At 35.9% G+C, this 19,106-nt stretch overlaps 1 protein-coding gene across 2 annotated transcripts; it reads right to left on the bottom strand.

The window, feature by feature from the left end:
- Window positions 1-29: 29 nt before the first annotated feature.
- On the bottom strand, window positions 30-12,675 carry LOC109533430. Of its 2 annotated transcripts, none has more exons than XM_048661063.1 (12): window positions 12,188-12,675; window positions 6,587-6,861; window positions 6,245-6,529; window positions 5,424-5,600; window positions 5,102-5,367; window positions 4,750-5,047; window positions 4,549-4,695; window positions 3,630-3,795; window positions 2,458-2,668; window positions 2,212-2,398; window positions 1,934-2,161; window positions 30-593 (listed from the first exon to the last, which is right to left on the bottom strand). In XM_048661063.1, the coding sequence occupies exons 1-12, from the start codon at window positions 12,200-12,202 to the stop codon at window positions 467-469; spliced, it is 2,382 nt and encodes a 793-aa protein (XP_048517020.1). In that variant the 5' UTR covers window positions 12,203-12,675; the 3' UTR covers window positions 30-466. The 2 variants fall into 2 exon arrangements, with proteins under 2 accessions (XP_048517020.1, XP_048517021.1); XM_048661064.1 differs by lacking the exon at window positions 12,188-12,675 and adding an exon at window positions 7,231-7,304.
- Window positions 12,676-19,106: the final 6,431 nt, after the last annotated feature.

The raw sequence follows: 19,106 nt of genomic DNA, 5'->3' as shown, positions 1-19,106 counted from the left end.
TAGGTCTATCATAAATAATACACTAAAGATTGCTAATAAAATAAGCATTTATATATACAGCCAGTTAATACAGAAAGTCTCAAACTTATAAAATTACTAGATACAATTTAAAGGCCTCCGTTTCATTGAGACGCCCTGTATTGCGCCCAACATGCATTTGCGTGCCAATCCTGGGCATTTGGACTAAATGAGAAAAGGTAACACTGTGTAACTAAAAGTAAAATTTCAATAAATAACTTCGCAAATGTGTGACTTGTTCAGAATGATTTGATAAATATTATCAAAACTGCTTCGCAAGAAAACATTCGAAAACTGAAAGCGTCCGAGAACTTAACAAAATATATTTCCATCGAATCCAGTTAGCCTTTCACGAAAAAGTCTCTCGCCACTGTTTCGTTTCCTAATGGCTGCCTTTGATATCGAGGGAGAAAATCCGTAGTTTTTCTCGTCCCGAGATTTTCCAGCGTTACGCCGCCTGGGCCGGAAGCGGAAATTTCCTGCTGCAAGAAAACCTGGAACAATCTCGCTGCTTGATGGCGTCCATCACTTCCTGGAGGTGATGGGATACGGACTGGGCCATATCGCTATGTAAGCTAAAAGAAATGAATCCAGTTCAAGGGGCATCCATTAAAAAAAAACATCAAAATCACTTCCACCAATTGATTATTTGCTTAATCTATTCTACACGTCAAATAAGCCGCAAGTGAAAGTAAAATTATTATTCTGATTGAATTTGAATTGCCGACAGCGTTCAACCAACAGTCTTCTTTTTGGTGTTGCCGACATCGGAATGTGGTGTATTACGGAAGAAACAGTGAGAATTTACTTTCTTCATATGCGAACTGACCACACCTGTCGTCGCAAACAAACCGTTTATACCGTTCAAGTTAATCCCATAGCGTCAAGTCCGGTTCGGAGGCCGGCGTATAGAGTTCCGCCCAATATCTTAGGGCAATTCTAGCAATGGAAAACTTCCATTTTAGGTTACGAATTATTATCACAATATAGAAAGTGCTATGAGCAATCCGAAAACTGAGCCAATCGAATCCGGTAATCTCGGAGGCCATCGCTGCATAATCCTAAGGAATTTATTACGTGCCTAGTTGGAATAATTTGGGAGATTAGGATTAATGCCGATTGTTACATAATTCTTTGCATACCTACTTGTTGTTTCCTGATTTTCACTTTTTCACTTTCGTGTGCAAGTATTTGCACAATTTGTCTTTTGGCGATTCTCGCATTTTAATTGCTTGTTTTCATTAACTATGTAAAATGACTGAATGAATATTAAAATCCCTAATTTCTATCTATGGATGAAGGAAATGTTTAAAATCTTTAATTAATTAAAATAATTTTGCGACATTTCGCGGAAATTTTGGAATTAAAAGAAGATTTTGCATTAAATTAGATCCCCCTCTTTCAAGCAGCTTTCTCAATAACACTTTTTGTTAATTTCAATAATGAATGAACACATCGCGAAGGATTTCCTTCAGTTTGTCCAATTTTTTAATTGCTTTAACTATAAACTGTTTCTGAAAAGTTTCATCAAATATCGGCCCTACGATCAGCAACAGTTTTCCCTACAAAAATGTATAAACCTTGACTCGATTTTTCATGGATGTTCTACTGCATAACATTCGAACCGTATTTTCATCATTCTTTTAAGCGCTCCTTGCACCTGAATTGCCCTAAACATCTAGTAGTTAGCCCTCCTACAAGTAGTAAAAGTTAATTAAAAAACGATTGGATTTATATTTGCCCGCATTAAACACCAAATCGCTTGATCGTACTCTTGAACTTGACTGTCTTGTGAAAACTTTCGTTGGCCTAGATGCGGTTGCTTGACCTTAACTCACGATGCATTTTTATGTGCGAAAAGGCCACTTTCTACCATGCACCAACTAAATGCATGCATTAATTAGCGATTACTCACGAAGCCACCAGTCGATTCATTTTCTTTTCCATAAATACTGATTCGTCTGGATGCTGCTGAAGCATCACCTGGCAAAATATTTGCTTGGAACAGGGCGTATCGGTCCAGAAGTCTGGATTCATTAATCCGCTGAACTTGCCCGACTTCTCTGCTTGGTCGGTCAGCTGCAAAGAGTCATCTTCAATCAGAAGACTTCTTCGGAACCTTTGATGAAGCTCCTCGGCGACACTAGAAGGAGTTTTTCACACTGGGTTTGAGGAAAAGCGCCAGTTCCTTACCGGTTGGGTTCACCGTCCTTTCGCGGCTCCTCCATTAAAAAAACAATGTTGTTCGGATCGATGCCTTGTAGAGCTCTGAGTTGGTTCTGATCTAAGCCTTGTAATGCCCGCATGCTTTCCACTGGGCTGAAGAACCGCCCCATTGCAGCCGCCCCCAAACCAAGTGCTGCTCCGCCTGCCACCAGGCCTTGAAAACAACCATCGCTTGACTTAGTTCTGGTTATTCCAAAACAGTTGAACCCTTACCAAGTGCGGGCAGAATCACAGACGTGCCAGCAACCGGAGCTATTAAACCCACTTTATCTTCGGCTCTTTGCACATTTCCTCCACTGAAGCCCAAATTGTGGGAAATCTTCTGGGTGGCTTCGACCAACGGCTCAAACACTGGGCGAGTCAGTCGCTGCATTTTCTGAATGCTGTTTTGCACGTTGTCTTTAATGCTTTCAGTGATCTTCATCTAGAAATAGTATCCAGGCGTTTATTTCCGAAACGAAAGGAAGTGACGTGGTTGTTGTGTGTTGTGTGAAGGAGTTGTAAGTGCTCTAAACCGTCTCAAATCAGCTAAAAAGTTTAGTGAGCAACAGTCAATAGAGTTCTAGAGTGGTATTGAAGACTTTCACACACGGGCGGATCCAGGGGGGGTCGTGACCCTCATGTATTGGGCAAAAAAAGCAGCATCATGTTTAAGTGGGTTTTGCAACTCAAAGAACACGCAAATCTAAACCTTCTTGAAATCAATACTTTTTTGAGAAAACTGCCTACATTTCCTTATGGATGATTCACTTTTTAAAAGCTCATTTATTTCTCTCTGAAATGATATAAAGAATGAGCGTTCTTGCTTCAGTTGCTTCCGATAAATGACCAAAAACGGGACGGAAAACATGAAATTTTGGCATAATCTTGCACCTAAGTGACTGATATTTAAATTTCGCTTTCTGGCTGAAAACTGCTCGGATTTCCTCACTCATGTTTATATAAATGAATCGAATTATCAATTATCTATCCAACGATGCCAAAACGAATTCTGTGGCTCAAATGGAGCATGGGAAACTTCTAAAAAAGAAGAGTCATGTTTGAGTCGATTCACACGATCGAAAAACAGGCAAATTTAAAACATCTTGAAGTCAAGACTTTTTTGAGAAACCTGCCAACATTTCCTTATCGATGGTTCATTTTCTAAAAAGGCAATTTATCTCAATAGAATGATGTAAAAACGAGGCTTTTTGCTCAATTGGCTTCCGAGAAATGAGCAAAAACGGGACAGAAAACATGAAATTTTGGCATAATCTTGCAGCTGTGACGCTGACACAATTTTGTACGAAACGACACAATTTTGTAAATACTTCCAGAATATAAAATCCGTGGAGGCATTTGTATGTGAAGTTCATAATATAATAATTTTTGGAAAAAATTCTCACCCAAAATGGCTGTTCGGGTCTGGGCTTGATATAGTAAGTGTTGAACGGGTAGTTCAGAACGTCCTTCTTGTAGAAGCTCAGACTGTTACTGTCTGAGTCTGAGTAGTATCGGTTTTGCTGCTGCCTTCCAGTGTTAACGTCTCCATAAGCTGTGTAGTCTTTTTCCCTGCATAAAAAATTAATGTTAAACGCCTTTTTTAAGTTTAATTCATAATTCGCATAAAACGAACTGTGCAATCAATTCTCCTCTAATGACGAGTATTTGCGACTAATTTCAATAGGATTATAAGGAAAAAATTGAAGAAGAAAATTTGTTATTACCTCTAAAAACATGTCGGTATCTTGTGCATAATATATTAGATAACTGTTCTCTGGTCTAAATTGCAATTTTTGAAAAGTGCTTTTTCTTCATTGTCAGTTTCAATTTGATTCTCACATCGTTTATATTAAGAATTAAAAGTTTTATTTTCAACAGAAACCAACACTATTTAAGCACTGGTTTCTGCTAAGCTTACTAGAAGATTGCCATTCAGTGGGATCGACCCAGCTTTTTTCAAGTGTCTGTATTTAATAATTCGTATCATTCTTCCCATGGAAACATCCATGTTCATTAATGTGTTTTAGCTTTCGTAGCTCGTTTCTAAATTTCCATGTTCAAGATAAGTCTTAGAATCAAATTACCACGCACAAAAGTCTCTTATTCTATTCATTTTTGTCGGTTTCTTCATTAGCTTTTTGTTGCGTTTTTTCATACTATGTACTTGATTTGATGTCAATTTTCTACTGGAGTTACGAAAAACGAAGAAATCCACTGAACGTTTTGTTTTTAACCTTCTTTTTGCTAATCAATCTGAAGTCGCTATTAGCAATTTTCCTAATTTTACAACAGAGTTTCACAATCGTTCATCCATAGGCTTACCTATAAGAGTCCCGGACAACTCCAGTCCCATAGTCATCCTCTTCATTGGTCACTTTGGCTGGCTGCACTCCCAGCTCTGGATGCGCGTACTGAAGAACCGGAGTGCGAACTCCTTCGTTAAAATTCACCGGGCTTAACTTCGTAGCACTGGACAAAGAATTTTCTATGACTAAACTGTTAAACTCTCGTATGGAAGCTTACCTTGGAGGGCTGTACATTTCCGAAGGTGGATAGTATTCTTGGCTGGATGGATAAGTCAGCATTCTCCTCTGAAACTGGTTGTTGGGGTTTTGAGTGGACTCATAACTGCTCGAGTACGGATAGTCCTGATTTTTTTGGGCATTATCAAAGTAATTCTGTTGGCCGCTGGTTTCATATGCCCGATACTTTCTTTGGCTGTTCTTCTTTGCTTCCTTTGCGTTGATTTCTTTGATGTAATCGACGAACTTTATTTTAGCCGGCGCTTTGTTGTCTTCTTTGGTAAAGGGCCCTAAGCCCGCTAAATAAATTGTTGGATTAGATTAAGCATTGTTAAACAAATAGAGCCTCCTACCGGAATAGCTGAATTTAGTAAATTTGCCTTCATCACTCTCCTTAAGAGGGCGTTCGGACGATATGTTGTCCTTAACAGTATAAGGGCCTGCAGAATGTTGTCTTTCCTGGGAGGGTTTGAAGTTATCTTCCTTCGAGAACGGCCCCAGAGATTTGTGCTCATCTTTGTCAGGTACTGCTTGGCTCGCATACACCAGCTCTCCTACTGGAATGGCTGCAGGAGGCTTGTAGCCTTTCTCATAGGGCACTAGTTCGCCATTTATTACTCTAAAGTGGAATTCAGTTAGAAGGTTTTTACGGAGTAGAGGGAAGTTGTGTTCTACCTGGCATTCCTCCAGGTCTTGGTATCTGACGGATCATCCGGAACTCGGACTCCATGGATAACAGGAATGCCATCACTATCCAGTTGAAGAACGGATCGACCGCGCTTCCTGTCGGAGTTTTTGACGAAAACCTCACTGGATCGGATATTTACCGGCTTTGGAATCACATGAGGAATTCTGGAAAGGATTCCAGTTTTTATGAACTCTGCGTGTTAGTTACATTTATTATCCAAACCGCTGAGCTGATTTGTATGAAATTACGCCTGACGCCCGATTAAATGATTAAGCAACATTTCGCTTTCTGGGTCAAAACCACTCGAATCTCCTCACTAGTGTTGTTATGACTGAATCGAATTTTCAATTCTCTTTACAACGATGCTAAAGCGAATTATGTGGCTCAAATGGGGCCTGAGAAACTTCTAAAAAAGCAGCGGCATGTTTGAGTCGATTTTGCAACTCAAAAAAAAACACGCAAATCTAAAACTTTTTCAAATCAAGACTTTTTTGAGAAAACTGCGAACATTTCCTTATCGATGGTTCACTTTCTAAAAAGGTCATTTAGATCTCTCTAGAATGAGGTAAATTTTGCTTCCGAGAAATGAGCAAAAACGGGACGGCAAACATGAAATTTAGACATAATCTTGCACCTAAGTGTCTGATATTCAAATTTTGCTTTCTGGGTCAAAACTACTCGAATTTCTTCACTCACGAAAAAAATCTTCTGAAGGGCAAAGAAAGCAAATTTTCCGTAGTAAAACCTTACAAAAGCCTCCATATTTCCACACCCGAATCAAACGCTTTAAACAGATGAAAAAACATACCTGTCGCTGTCGATAACATTTCCTAATCCACTGTTAACAGTTCGAAAATCGCTGGCATTCTTCACCACCGCAATAGAGTCCAGTCTGACCAGCTGCTGAGGTTGATAGTAAATTTGAGACAATGGAATCCAGTTGGGGACGAACTTAGGCGTGGAAGAATTGGGACCAGTTGAAAGTTCCTGCACATCTTTTTCCAAGTAGTTGCTATAAGGATTTAATCCAAGCCTTTTGTAGGTTCTGTAAATGTTCGACGGAGGGTTTGTGATAAACCTTCTGGAATCATCGCTGAAATAATCGAAAATTACAGCAAATCTCCAGTAGTTTTCAGATAATTTGAAGTACCTTTGGTGGATTTGATCATTGTTTGAGCTGCCGATTTCCACAAAACGGCTTTGTGCCAAATTCCCAGCGCTGCTTTCTGGATTAGATCGATCCTTTCGCTTAACAATTAGCTGGGCAACATTTCCGTCCCGAGTCATCACGTTTAAAGTTTGGATGCTTTCTGGATTCAAACTTCTGGATACTTTCAGCTCAGTTCTCGTGTGAAAAGGCGCAGTTTTCTTTTGGATTTCTTCACCCCATGACAGTGTAACCACAAGGGCTAGTGGAAGTATCAGCTGGAAGAACAGAGAAACATTGATATTTAAATTAACTGCTTAAATAAAGTGAACATCTGTAAAATCTAGAACATTCTCTCTTGGCTGTTGATTAATTACGGCCCTGGTTCGATACGAAAAAAAATGTAATTAACAGCCGAAATCTTGCGTTCTAATTTTTCATCTATAATTTTCCAATCGGGAGCATCTGTTAGTGATGTATACATTGAAGGCTGCATCGGCCAAATAAAGAAAGTTTGATGATGGACTCGGCAGAGTCAATAACTCGCTCATCGCCTACTTTTAATACTTTCACCTGCAGGAGTATTCGGCTAATCACGGTATGTTAAAAAACGTTACCTTAGGTGTCTTATTCAACTCATTACACACCTGTGATTCGTGTTACACACTAATTCTTCGGCACTAAGCATTGTTTTTTTCAAGCAGGTCGAAGGTGTTTTGCCACCAAGACGAGCTAAGTGGATTTCGTCTAATGAAGAAAGTAACTAACGTACTGAGTCTTGATATTATGTGGTTTCCAATTTCTAATTTGCAGAAGAATATTGGTAAACACCATCGAAAAGCGTTTTTATTGGCCCCATATGGTGTTCTACCAATTAGCACATTCTTTCACGGATTCGGTGTCGTTACATATTTCATGTCTGCTTTCGATTTCTTTGAGTGTTTGATCCACGACTAAGTTAACTAGCTGGTTCATGAAATGTCCAATAAATCTCTTTTCTGGTCAGCCATTGTCTTTTCTTCTAAGTTCTCATCTAATCTTATCTTCTTAGTGTTCCAAATTTTAGTTCTTAAAAGTATTGAGATATTTGAGTATCCACATTAGAAAATTGAAGAAATTTTGCTGTAAAATGTTAAATGATTTTTGAAGAACGTTGATTTACTGCAATAAATCTTTACTATAAATGTATGCAAAATATGGTGAACCAGCATGGTTCACAAACCAACCATGGTATTTGTAAAAATTTCAAACCAACCATGGTATTTGATCTACGACTAGGAAACTGGATAGTTAATAAAATCGCTTTTCCGGTACGGCACTTTTTAATTTTGCCTTATTTAAGTTTTTCGCATTATTGAGATATTTGAGCAGAATGCACATTAGAAAATTGAAGAAATCTGGCCTCAAACCATGATCAATTTTGTTAGAAAACACTCTAAAGAATGTTATTGTACAATAACTTGACCATAAATGTATGCAAAATATGGTTAAATCGCTAAATTATCTACAAGCGTAGTTTTATTTTCAAAAACGTCCCTTAGAGTTGAAATGAGCGAAGACCGACAAGTCGGAATTTTGAACAGTAATAAATAACATTCCCTTTATGCAACATTATTTAATTTGAGCAGAAAAAACATTTCTAATCAAAATATTTGAACATGATCTTGGATTTATGTCCTTTCGGAAAGTTCAATTCAAATTTGTGCTCAAGTCCGAAACTCCGACAAAACGACGACTTTAAGCTGACATTTTTAACTTTAAATACGAAAATTCCACAGCCATCTCAACATTTACAGTTCACACAAATTTTCACTTCAATTTATGCACACGAACTTAAGAACTCCCACTGATATAGCACTGAAAAGTTATAACAGAAAACTTCCGTTTTGTTCTTTACATTTAATTTTATACCCGCAATGTGGATTTAAAAATATGAAATCTCAGTTAGGCGCAAAAATTCAACTGTGATTGTGGAATTTCTTCTCAAAATTTCAATCAATTTTCGATTTGAAATTATAACTTTAAACTGGGAAGTTTTCATCAACTTATCATTTAGGGCTCAACATTTTAAGTCTAAGGACCAAACCTTTTCAACTCAAAATTTTTACTCACTCGACCCACTACATTATATTGAATTAACATAATTTAAACCTTTAAAATCGACATTTCAAATTCAAACGCTTCAAGAATGCAACCTCCAGTTTCTAAATTGATCAAATTTATAGATAAAAAGTCAAGTTTCCAACTCAAAATTCAGCCACAGACATTTACGTTAACTGGAAAGTTAGAATTGGGAAACGAATTTTCTATTGACAACTTAAATGGTCAAAACTTCTACATCTTCAATGATAATCCAACTTTGCAAAATAAATTCTAAATTTAAACTATAAAGTTTTACTTAAAAGACGACACTCTTAATTTTTGTACTGGAAATTTCAGGTTTATTCATAAAATTCCAGCTTGAGCTTCAAAGGTTTAACTTCAGCCACAAAAATGACGCTCTTAGTTGTCCAAAACCCCAACTCCAACACCTGCCTGAAATTTCCATCTCAAATCAACTAATGAAACTTTCGATTTGAGATTTTGACGCTGAATGCGAAATTCGAACTTTAGATTTGAAGCCTTCCAGAAAAGTAGAGAGGAAAAATCAAGATAATTTGAAATTAAAACCGAATATCTTTATTTCAAACTCAATGCTACAAATTTTAGTTGCTAATTCGGCTTTGAGGCTCAAAATGCCGACTTGGAGCTTCGACTCGATATAAATATCGGCTTCAAAACGAAGATTCCAACTTCAAACTCAAAGTTTCGAGTTCACATCTAACCTTTGAAATTCAGGCGGAAACTGAAAGTCAAACTTAAGCGAGATTTTTCTACAACAAACACAAACTTTTTATTTGTTATTTGGGACTCAAAAATTCGCCTCACTCATTCCCTTTTTGATCCATGAAAATGAAATTCTAACACAAAATTCCCACTTTCAATTGAAAATTGCGACCAAATTTACCAGAAGTCTTAGAATCAAGAAGGTAATATGAGTTCTTGCCATTTAAACCATTGCGGAGACTAAGCGATATTTTCCCTCAAATTGTCAATTAGCAACTAAAATTTCGCATCCAAATTCGAAATTGTCTGCATTAGCTCTTTGTAGTATTTCATTTGCCTCTTGAAATGTGTGCTTTAATAATAAAACTAGCCGAAAACCAAAGAAAATCAACTAATGCTCCACAGATCTGAAAAATGCTGATTTTACACCCATTGAAAGCAATTTTACATTCAATAATCTCTTTGTTCCGATGCAATCAGGTTGCGTTGAATTGTTACTGAAACACCAAAAATGATCCCACCATGAAAGTATAATTGATGAATGTGTTGTAGTACCACTTAGAAAAAAATTGGAGTGGAAATAGATTAGATGCGAACACACATTTTGATCTAGTTCTTTACAGTGCAGAACAAAAATAGAAGTCATTAGGTAAATAGTGGATGATTGTAAATGCTGCAAATAATTGTTAATGCGTTTGTCCCATCCGGTTAAGTACTTGATTGCAGGTTACTATCAGTTGAACTAGGTTTATGTGCTACTTATGCAACAAATCGCTCATTTAGTCATTAGTGGGTTTAATTTATAAATTTTTATCCAGAATTGTGAAAAACTGCTCAGTCTTGGTACGCATAACATGTTTATTGAACAAATAAAATTATAGTTGTAGATTTATGCACTTGCAACATCAAACATTCTTTAGCCTTGTGCAGGTATCTATTAAAGGCTTGTGACATTTCTTGCTGAATACTTATAGAAAGACATTTCATTTAAATGCATTGCAATCAGTTCAGTTGCCTTCGGTATTCCTTAGTATTTCTCTAGAAGCTGGCTGAATTTACAAAATTCTACAGGATTTTTCAATTCTGCACGTGTCTTGCGATCTATCTAATCAGTCAAAGAGAGCCAGATTTTCTAACAATTAAAGCGCAAAAAAGAACATAGTTTCTTAGGAACGTTAACGTGTACTTTTATTTGGGAGTTTAATGCATTTTTAATTCATATTTATTTGCTTTTGTTTGTTTGCCAATTTTCTATAACAAGGCTTCAACTATAACAGCTCTAACTATAACAGCTCCAGGCTATAACACGAATGCATGAAAATAAACGAATGCAAAAAAATGTTTAAATATAAATGCTGTTTCTGTAAAAGCATGCTTTCTTAAGCTCAATTTTCTCCACCATTCCAGACAGATAACTTCTATAAACGAAAAGGAAAATATTAAGATAATGGTCTGGAAGAAAGAGAAAGTTCTAGGAAAAAACCGGCTGATAATGTATGTACAAACTTCAAAGCGCGTTTCGTGTCCATCTTAATCAGCGCATAAACGAAAAACAGTATCCCATTCCTAATTCTAATAAATTTAATTTAAGCAAATCTGCGTCTTCCGCCTTTCATAAAACCGAATTACATACGTGCTCGTGGGCTCTCTGTTCGAATGCAGTAAAAAATTTCAATTTTCAGACATTAAACGAACAACAAAACGATGTGTAGCCGATTTTTGGAATTGTTAATGATGAATAAAAGGAGGTCGTCCGAACAATATTCAGTAGCAAACGGCTAAGTGTTTTATTTTAGAAAAATATTTGTTTATGTGGTTGTTGCTGATGTTCTTGGGCAGCTAATTGCTGAAGATTTCCACTGGAAAATGCAAGAACAACGTGCGACGCAAGCGCCACACAACTTAGGAATCATGAAGAACAAAGAGTCGATGCCTTTGAAACAGCGAGGAAAAATCGTATCCAAGGGCTACAAGAACTGTTCAACTACGACCTAGAAGACAATGAAAAAGGGCGTAAAAAGTCAGAGGAAGCTTTAAACGGTGCATAAAAGGTCATTCTCCAAACCTCTTTCGATAATGCAAACTTCAAAAGGATACAAGTTGCCAAGCAAAATTGAGCCTATTTTGATTCCTTTCGATCTTCGGTAGATGATGGATTCTATAGAGCCAATGTATATTTTTCCTATTTATAACAAAGTTTCATTTTTCATTAAATAATGAAATTTCTAATTAGAAATCCATACTTCGAAACTGAAGTCCAACACGAAATGATGTGAGGTAAACTGACTAATTAATCTTTTTCGGTAATGTTTTTAGATCCGTTTGGAATCTGACCCAATTACTCCTGAAACGTAGATCATAAATTGTGCATTTTACGGCTGAAAAACATACATTATCCGCATCTATTTTAAATCATTTTAAGAGAAACTTATGCAATAGCAACATTAGAAAATACAATAAATTAGCAAAATTAAGAAATTATGTTGGTTTGGGACTATAGTTGCTGCTCTATTTTGCATTAAAATTAACCACAGTTATTTAAAGAAGCCATTTCTCAAAGTAAAAAGACAATAACGCGAGCAACTAACCAGTAAAGCAAACGTTACAAAAATTGAACCGAAAGACACTTCAAAAGATAAATTCGCATAAGAATTTTTAGTGCAGTTTTTTAGCAGCACCTTGCCAAGAAAAAAGGTTCCTGTAATTAAATGGCCCGAAAATTATAATTAAAGATAACGTGAAGAATTTCAGCCAAAAGTCAGCGAAGTAAACAAGTACCTTAAACACTTCCATTTTCCTTTTCCGGCAATTAACCACTTGAACACTGATTAGTCTTTCCAATAGAAATTGATCGGCCGTGCCGCTAATTAAGAGTAAAAGTACTTTCCAATTTCCGTTTTTGATTTCGTACCGGTAAAACTGCACAACACGCGGCTGCTCTTCTACTCGACTGTTGATGTGTGTTTGAATGTTCTTCTGTTGATACCACTCTGTGTACTTTCCACTTGCTGTCTGATGGTCCTACCTCGTCGTCGATGACGGCCTACTTTTTAATTGTAATTTTTTTACCAATTATATTGTTTAATTTACCACCAGCTTTTTCCCCGAACGGAGACCTATGCAGAGATGGTGTTTGCAAAAGATTCAGTTCAATTTGCCTCGATGTAAAATACACAGCAGTTAGCATCGTCAACTACACTACAAGTTCGTGCAACATTTGCTCAATGAATACAATGTACCTGCAATTATCCAAATAATTCATAAAAATTGTAATCATGGCATTCAACAGCGATAGAAAGTTTCGAAAGTACCAAAACGTTTCCGTTGCAAACCAGTGTTTACTTTTTTATTACCGAAGAAAAGTAAAATCTGACAATTTCTACTTTTGTTCACTCGACAACGGAATTAATTGTAGAACGAAATGGAAACTGAATGTAGCATCGTTTGTTCTTGTGCAGAGGCGTTGCTGGACAATAATAATTGCTAATTGCCACAAGCAAGCCATCTAAAAATATCGTTGGTGCGCTTGAGAACAATGCCAGAGGATTGGTCCTTAAAGTTCACAGATAACTTTCATGGTAAATCATCTGTTGATTAGTATTCAGCACCATGTGCGGCTAGTTAATAATGGACGATGCATGATTTGTCTTTATGATATTAAATAGAAAGCGATACTTATCGGGGAGTGTTTAATCAGCCGTGTAAATTGTGTAAACATGGATGGATAATGATGGAAAAAATTAGTCTAATTTAGGAAAGCCAAGTTTCGCTTAAATATGTTTTAAATATTTCACTTTCAAGGGACAAAACGCCTAAATATCACGAACTACCTGCCACTTTAGATTAGTTGTCTCAACAATTAGAATTGTTTATTTCTTCACTAATTTATCATTTCTGAATTTACCATTATTATTAGACCATAATCCAGATTACTTGAGAATATTAAATTTGGGAAAAATAACGAAGAATTTCCATTTTAGAAATTATTAAACTTATGTGAATACCGATTGGTAAGAAGCCTAAAACTTAAGACAATTGTCACAAAAACGTTCATTCACAAGACATAAATATACGTTAAGTTTGAACAATAAATAAAAGCCTTATTTTTAACAAACTTCAAGCTACAATTGTTTTCTTTAGTCTACAAGTGGCATGTGGCCAAGGGCGGATCCAGAGGGGGAGTCATTGGGCTTCGTGCTGGATTTACATAGACTAATGATATTTTTTCTCATTTCATATATAATTTAAGAAAATAAATACTGTGTATGAGGCTAACACCAACGCCAATGACACCCATATTATGAATATTTAGCTGTTATTATACTTCTATGGCGCATCAGATCCTTCAGTATGAATAAATTAATAACTCTTTTAATACGGGCCGATTTGGATCATTGAAAGTTCGTTCGAAAGCTAGCGATTTTGTTTAAAAATCGTATTTTGCAAACTTGAAATCAGTTGAGAATCTCGAAAGTCATAAGAGTGTGAAGGTCGACAAGGACAATTTTTCAAGACACATTTTATCAATATTTTCGTTGTGGATTTAAGGTCGCATTTTTTTGTAAAAACAGCTTTCTGTATTTAGTAGAAATTTTCTGCAAAATTGGTAATACCGGACCAATTTAGAAATTTGTTTAAAAACGTACGATTTTCTATAAAAACCGCATTTCGGAAAATTTCAATCGGTTGGAAACTTGGAAGTTAAAATTATTTTAAGGTCAAAAAGACGATTTCCCGGACAATATACTTTGGTCTTTTTACCTCAATTAACTCATTTTCAAAATAGAACATCAGATTGTTTGCAAAGTATATTCTCGACACATTCACTGTCTATAAGAAAATTTGTATTTGCAACAGTTTGGAACGAAATACGCTCTCAATATTGGCAAGCGCAAAATTCTCAAACTTGCACATACTTACACTCTTTACCCTGTAACTCGGTCAGTTATCAACATTTTGCAGAAATTCAAAAACTGTTAAAAAGCCTATAGACTTGACGTAAATAGTTGGTTCAGGATCAAAGTTCATTTTGGTCACCGTTTCAGCGGCAGAGGTGTTTAAATTGTTCCTCGAAACACGCTCTTTTGCTCCAAATTTGGAGGCGCCCAAAGATTTTTTAAGCCCCAAAATTTATTTTTCGGAGCAAGTCAATGGTTGCGAAATTGCAGTTTCATTTAATTTTGAATTAAAAATTTTATTCAATGTTGGAAATTTTCTAATTTTGCAAAAATATCAAATGCGCAGATTTTTCACTTAGGACTGGAATTTACGAAACGTCAGGAAAAACGGTAATTTGCGATGGCCTAAAAACCCGACAACCCGCCAGTTTGCAGCAATGGCCAGTGAAGGTTTATTCATAGATAAAGACAGGTTTATTACTCTGTAATCCTGTCTCGATTTTTCAATCGCCCTTAATGGTCTTGCAGTTACTTAAGACATTGATGGACATTTCATTCAGTTGCATGTTAATAGTGAGAATAACCCAGAAATCGGCGTACATTCAACATTCGTCTACCTGTCGGTAGAAAGTGGTCACACACGTCTAAATAAAAATATTAAATCTGTACAGTGAAGGCGCATTAATACCAGCCGAACCACTTTCTTCAGCACATTCCATTCGGCTGCATCTTCCAGCTGACAAATATGACTAATTTCATTGATTCGAGCCCATAAATGAGCAATTTTGCAGTTTTCTCAGACTTTTTTCATATGGGGGAATGTTCCTGCTTAAGACGCCTTCAAACGTCCTGTATATCTAGGACAAGGCCTGTATTCATGAATGCAAGAACAATGAATCTATCTGGAAAATGCGCACTATTGATGGCACCCATATAGGAAAATCGTGAGAATCTCGGGTCTTTGTCAATGCACGATCGGTTTAAGGTTTGTTCAATATCGGAAAGATCATAAGTTTTCTAGCAAAAACGACAAACAATAAGCCAGATAATTTCATTGTTTGAGCCGGAAATGTTTCTACATAACTGATCTGACTTGGGGGCGATTGAATATGCCCAGAAATAGTCAAGCATGTGCACTAACAAAATAAACAAGCTAAATGCTAGTTTTTTATGTTAATTTGTAAACAACAATATATAAATCAAAAAGTTAATTTGGCTCCCTTATCAGCTTCATTCAGTTTATTCGCTTCTTTTTAAAATAATTTTTGCATATTTTCTATTGTCCAAGCGTGTCAACATTTTCAAACATTTACATAATCCATCCAGTTCCAGATAGAAACACCACAATGCGGGTGAGTGAAAAATTAAACTCATGGATAATTTTAAAGAAAAATCAACTTTTTAAACACAAGATTATCTTTATTATCAATAAAACCAATGTGCATGCAATAACTTACTTAAGCTGTAACTGAGTACAAAGAATCTGGTACAAAGTGCAGCAAATTCTTAATTATTCAATTAAACAATTGGTTATTAATTAATTTATTGAACTTAATTGGTTTCGCTTATGGGGGATTATTAATAAAATCGCACGATATCAGGTTGCAGTCTTCATGGCGAACAGCGTCGAACACTTTCTTGAGATCTTCCGCCCGGTTCTTGTAGTCTTTGTCTCTGAAAAAATATTTAAATTCCAATATATTATTACGTACAGAACACTCAAAACAAAACAAAATTCAGAGTAAAAGTATTATTTTTTTAATACAGTTATTTTTGCATGTATATTTCTGGATAAAATTAAATTATCTTTAATTGCCCTTTTCAATACTTTAATCATTTTCAAATGAAATATAGCTTCATTCTTGTTGGCTTTTAATTGTTTTTAGTTGTAATTTTTAAACATGTGTATATTCAGCTAACTTTGTGCAAGCTTTTATATTACCGGCCACTCTCCAATACAAATGATGGATACAAAAATAGCAAATTGATACCAAATAAATATTTATCAATGATTTCATCCAGAAAGGTTCACGTGACTTGATTAAATTAATAAATAAATATAAAATTATTACAAATGTAATAAATCGTTCTAACGCTCTTTAATTTGTTTTCTTTAAATTTTGTTTATAACATTAATCAAGCTGGAAGAAAAGCTGATTTATTGGTACATCGAAGGCATACATACTTTTAATTTTTCGAATATTTATTTTCATCTTGTTGCTTTTCTTTGGAAGATGTAGTTTAAAGGTATTCAAAAAAGTACCAGTTAAACATATTTTTTTAAATCCGTTTATAATTTTTCCCTCTTCAACACTTATTTAATTTAACGGATATAATTTTCAGATACTTAATGCTCGATTGAAATTCAATTTATGTTTTTTCTAAGTTTCAACTTATCATTTATGATCCTTGGCACTTTTTCCCTGTGCAATTATCTTAGTTGGTTTACATTGGCAATCGTCTGAAAATTAATTTTTTCAGAGCAACTTATTTTATACAGAAAGGTAAAAGTAAGCAAAATTATTATAAATATAGTATCGCATTCGAGTTATTTTCGTCTTTAATTTGTCGTCGTAATTTGACCATATCTGTATTGCGCTTTGCTGAGCGTGCAATTTATATCAAAATTACCTCAAAAATGGTACCTTTTTAATGGAAAAACCCACATGCGCTTTTTCAATTATCGAGACTTACTGGGTGGCCAAATTATCGAACAGATTCTGCACATGTTGCTCAGAATTGGGCATCTGCCTAGCAGTGAGTAGAAGTTCGCAGAACACTCGGTATTCGCAACCATTTTCATTCAGTTTGTCGAAATAGTCGAGGGAAGACAAAATTTGACTGTGAAGCTCCCTTTTGGTAGCATCATTGGTTCGGTACCGTGATGATTGACTGAAATTCATTAAAACAATACGAAACTTATAACAATTAAAAGCGTAGTTCAAGGCACAATGATTGCACTTGAACTGGCCGGCTGGATTTCCAGATCTGATTCGTCTTGACTGATATTTCGGATGGTTTCAAGATGAAAGCACATGAAGAATACCAACTGTAATTTCTCAAATTGCGTGTATTTTAATAGATACATTTCATAATTTGAAAAAAACCGCGACTAGCCATAATTGAGGTTGACTTCATTAAAACTTGCTTTCGCATATTAGCTGGAGACTTCAATTGAAGATTTCACGTACAGGACTTATTCAAAAGTATCATAAATTGGAAAAAAGTTTTTTTTGAAGGAGAAAGTTCAATTAAGTCAATAAGAAAAAAAGAAAAAATATTATCTTCAAGGTACTTCAGTCAATTCCCAATATTTTCTGCTTTTGTCTTACGCGCATTCAACTAGTTCTTTTAACTGAACTCAGAAATCTCCTTACTTAAACAAAAATTGTGTAAGTAAAATGCTTTCCACACTCACACATTGCTGGTATCATTCACATTGGTTACAGTCAATACGGTAGGAGTCAGGGCACTTATCAGCAAGCCAATGGGAATAAAAGTGGCCAAAAGTTTTAAAATCTTCTTCCAGGAACTGGACATTCCATATCCTCCTTCTTGGGAATGTTCGTGGAGTCCATAGGAGGGCTTCTCCATCAGATTATAATCGCTTTCAAAAGTTTTCTGGGTTTGATGGGGATAGTATGAACCAAAATTGCTTTTTGGGACCTGAAAGTTTCGTTGCTCGAATGTTGTTTAGAGCAGGTTTCACCTGGTTGGACTTACTTCTACCAGTTTATTGAAGTCAAACCTGCCACTGTTAGATCCAGCTGAAGAAAATTGGTGTCTCGATTCTTCGTTACCAGTGGAGGAAAAATGAGCTGGATATGGGACTTCGTTTCTAACAGCGTAAAGAGAATCAGGTCTGCTTACTCTCCCCAAGTTTCTGCTGGGGAAATTGATCGCGTTTTGTTCTACCGGACTATATGGACTGATTACAATTGACTGTGGACGCTCTGATGGAAATCTCACGCGGCTTACCCAGGGAGTGTCCCTAAAAATTCCCATTGTGTTCTAAAGGCAGAAAAGATGGGATATGAACATATTTACTCCTGGATGAGGTTTTTGGTCACCCAGGGCGAAGCATCGTTTTCTTTACTTTCGGCATTATTGGATTTTGAGGGTGGGTAACTTTGCTTAAAGCTACTGAAACCTGTGGTAGGAGCAAAAGAGTTGAAAGTGCCCGGTTTATCATTTTCTGCTTGTAGGGTGTCTCTTCGACTGGATAGGTCTCGACCTAAAATGATTTATAGCATGGGCTAAGAACAATTATTTTTACTAACTTCACTAAATTGATTTAGAAAACCGACACCAAAATGAGATTGATTTCCTTTCCAGAGTACAGTGTGACTAAGCAATTAATAATGACGCACTTTGATGGAAAATCGAATTGGCTTTAAAGATACTGGGTGTCAAAATAAGTTTCTTGATCATAAGTCGCTTTCATTTGATGTTTTTCTTGCAATCGCGAAATAAGTTTTTTTCCAATGTCTTTATATTGCAAATTTTATAAAAAGTTAGATAAACTTTGATAGGCAAGTAAAAATTAGCCCTGCAAGCTTGAACGACATGTTGAAAGATCTACATATTTTCCTGAGTGAGGGGTTAATTATAATGTTTAAAAAATCGCACTGCTTCGAAATGGAATTATTCTATTTGATTATTATGTCAATTATTCTGTTTAACAGTATAACTTGAAGATGAAGAACACTGCTTACCTTCAGTTCCTCCCGACGTAACCGCCCCATATCTGGGAATCGTTTTAGCCTCTGGATGGGCGGGTTTTACTGGAGTTTTGTTGT

Source organism: Dendroctonus ponderosae, unplaced genomic scaffold (genome assembly GCF_020466585.1).
Source record: "Dendroctonus ponderosae isolate FM_Combo_2020 unplaced genomic scaffold, Dpon_F_20191213v2 Dpon_F_20191213_1, whole genome shotgun sequence".
In the NCBI taxonomy this organism is placed as follows: domain Eukaryota; kingdom Metazoa; phylum Arthropoda; class Insecta; order Coleoptera; family Curculionidae; genus Dendroctonus; species Dendroctonus ponderosae.
The sequence above is the reverse complement of the archived record's forward strand: the minus strand, read 5'-3'. Positions and strand labels throughout refer to the sequence as shown.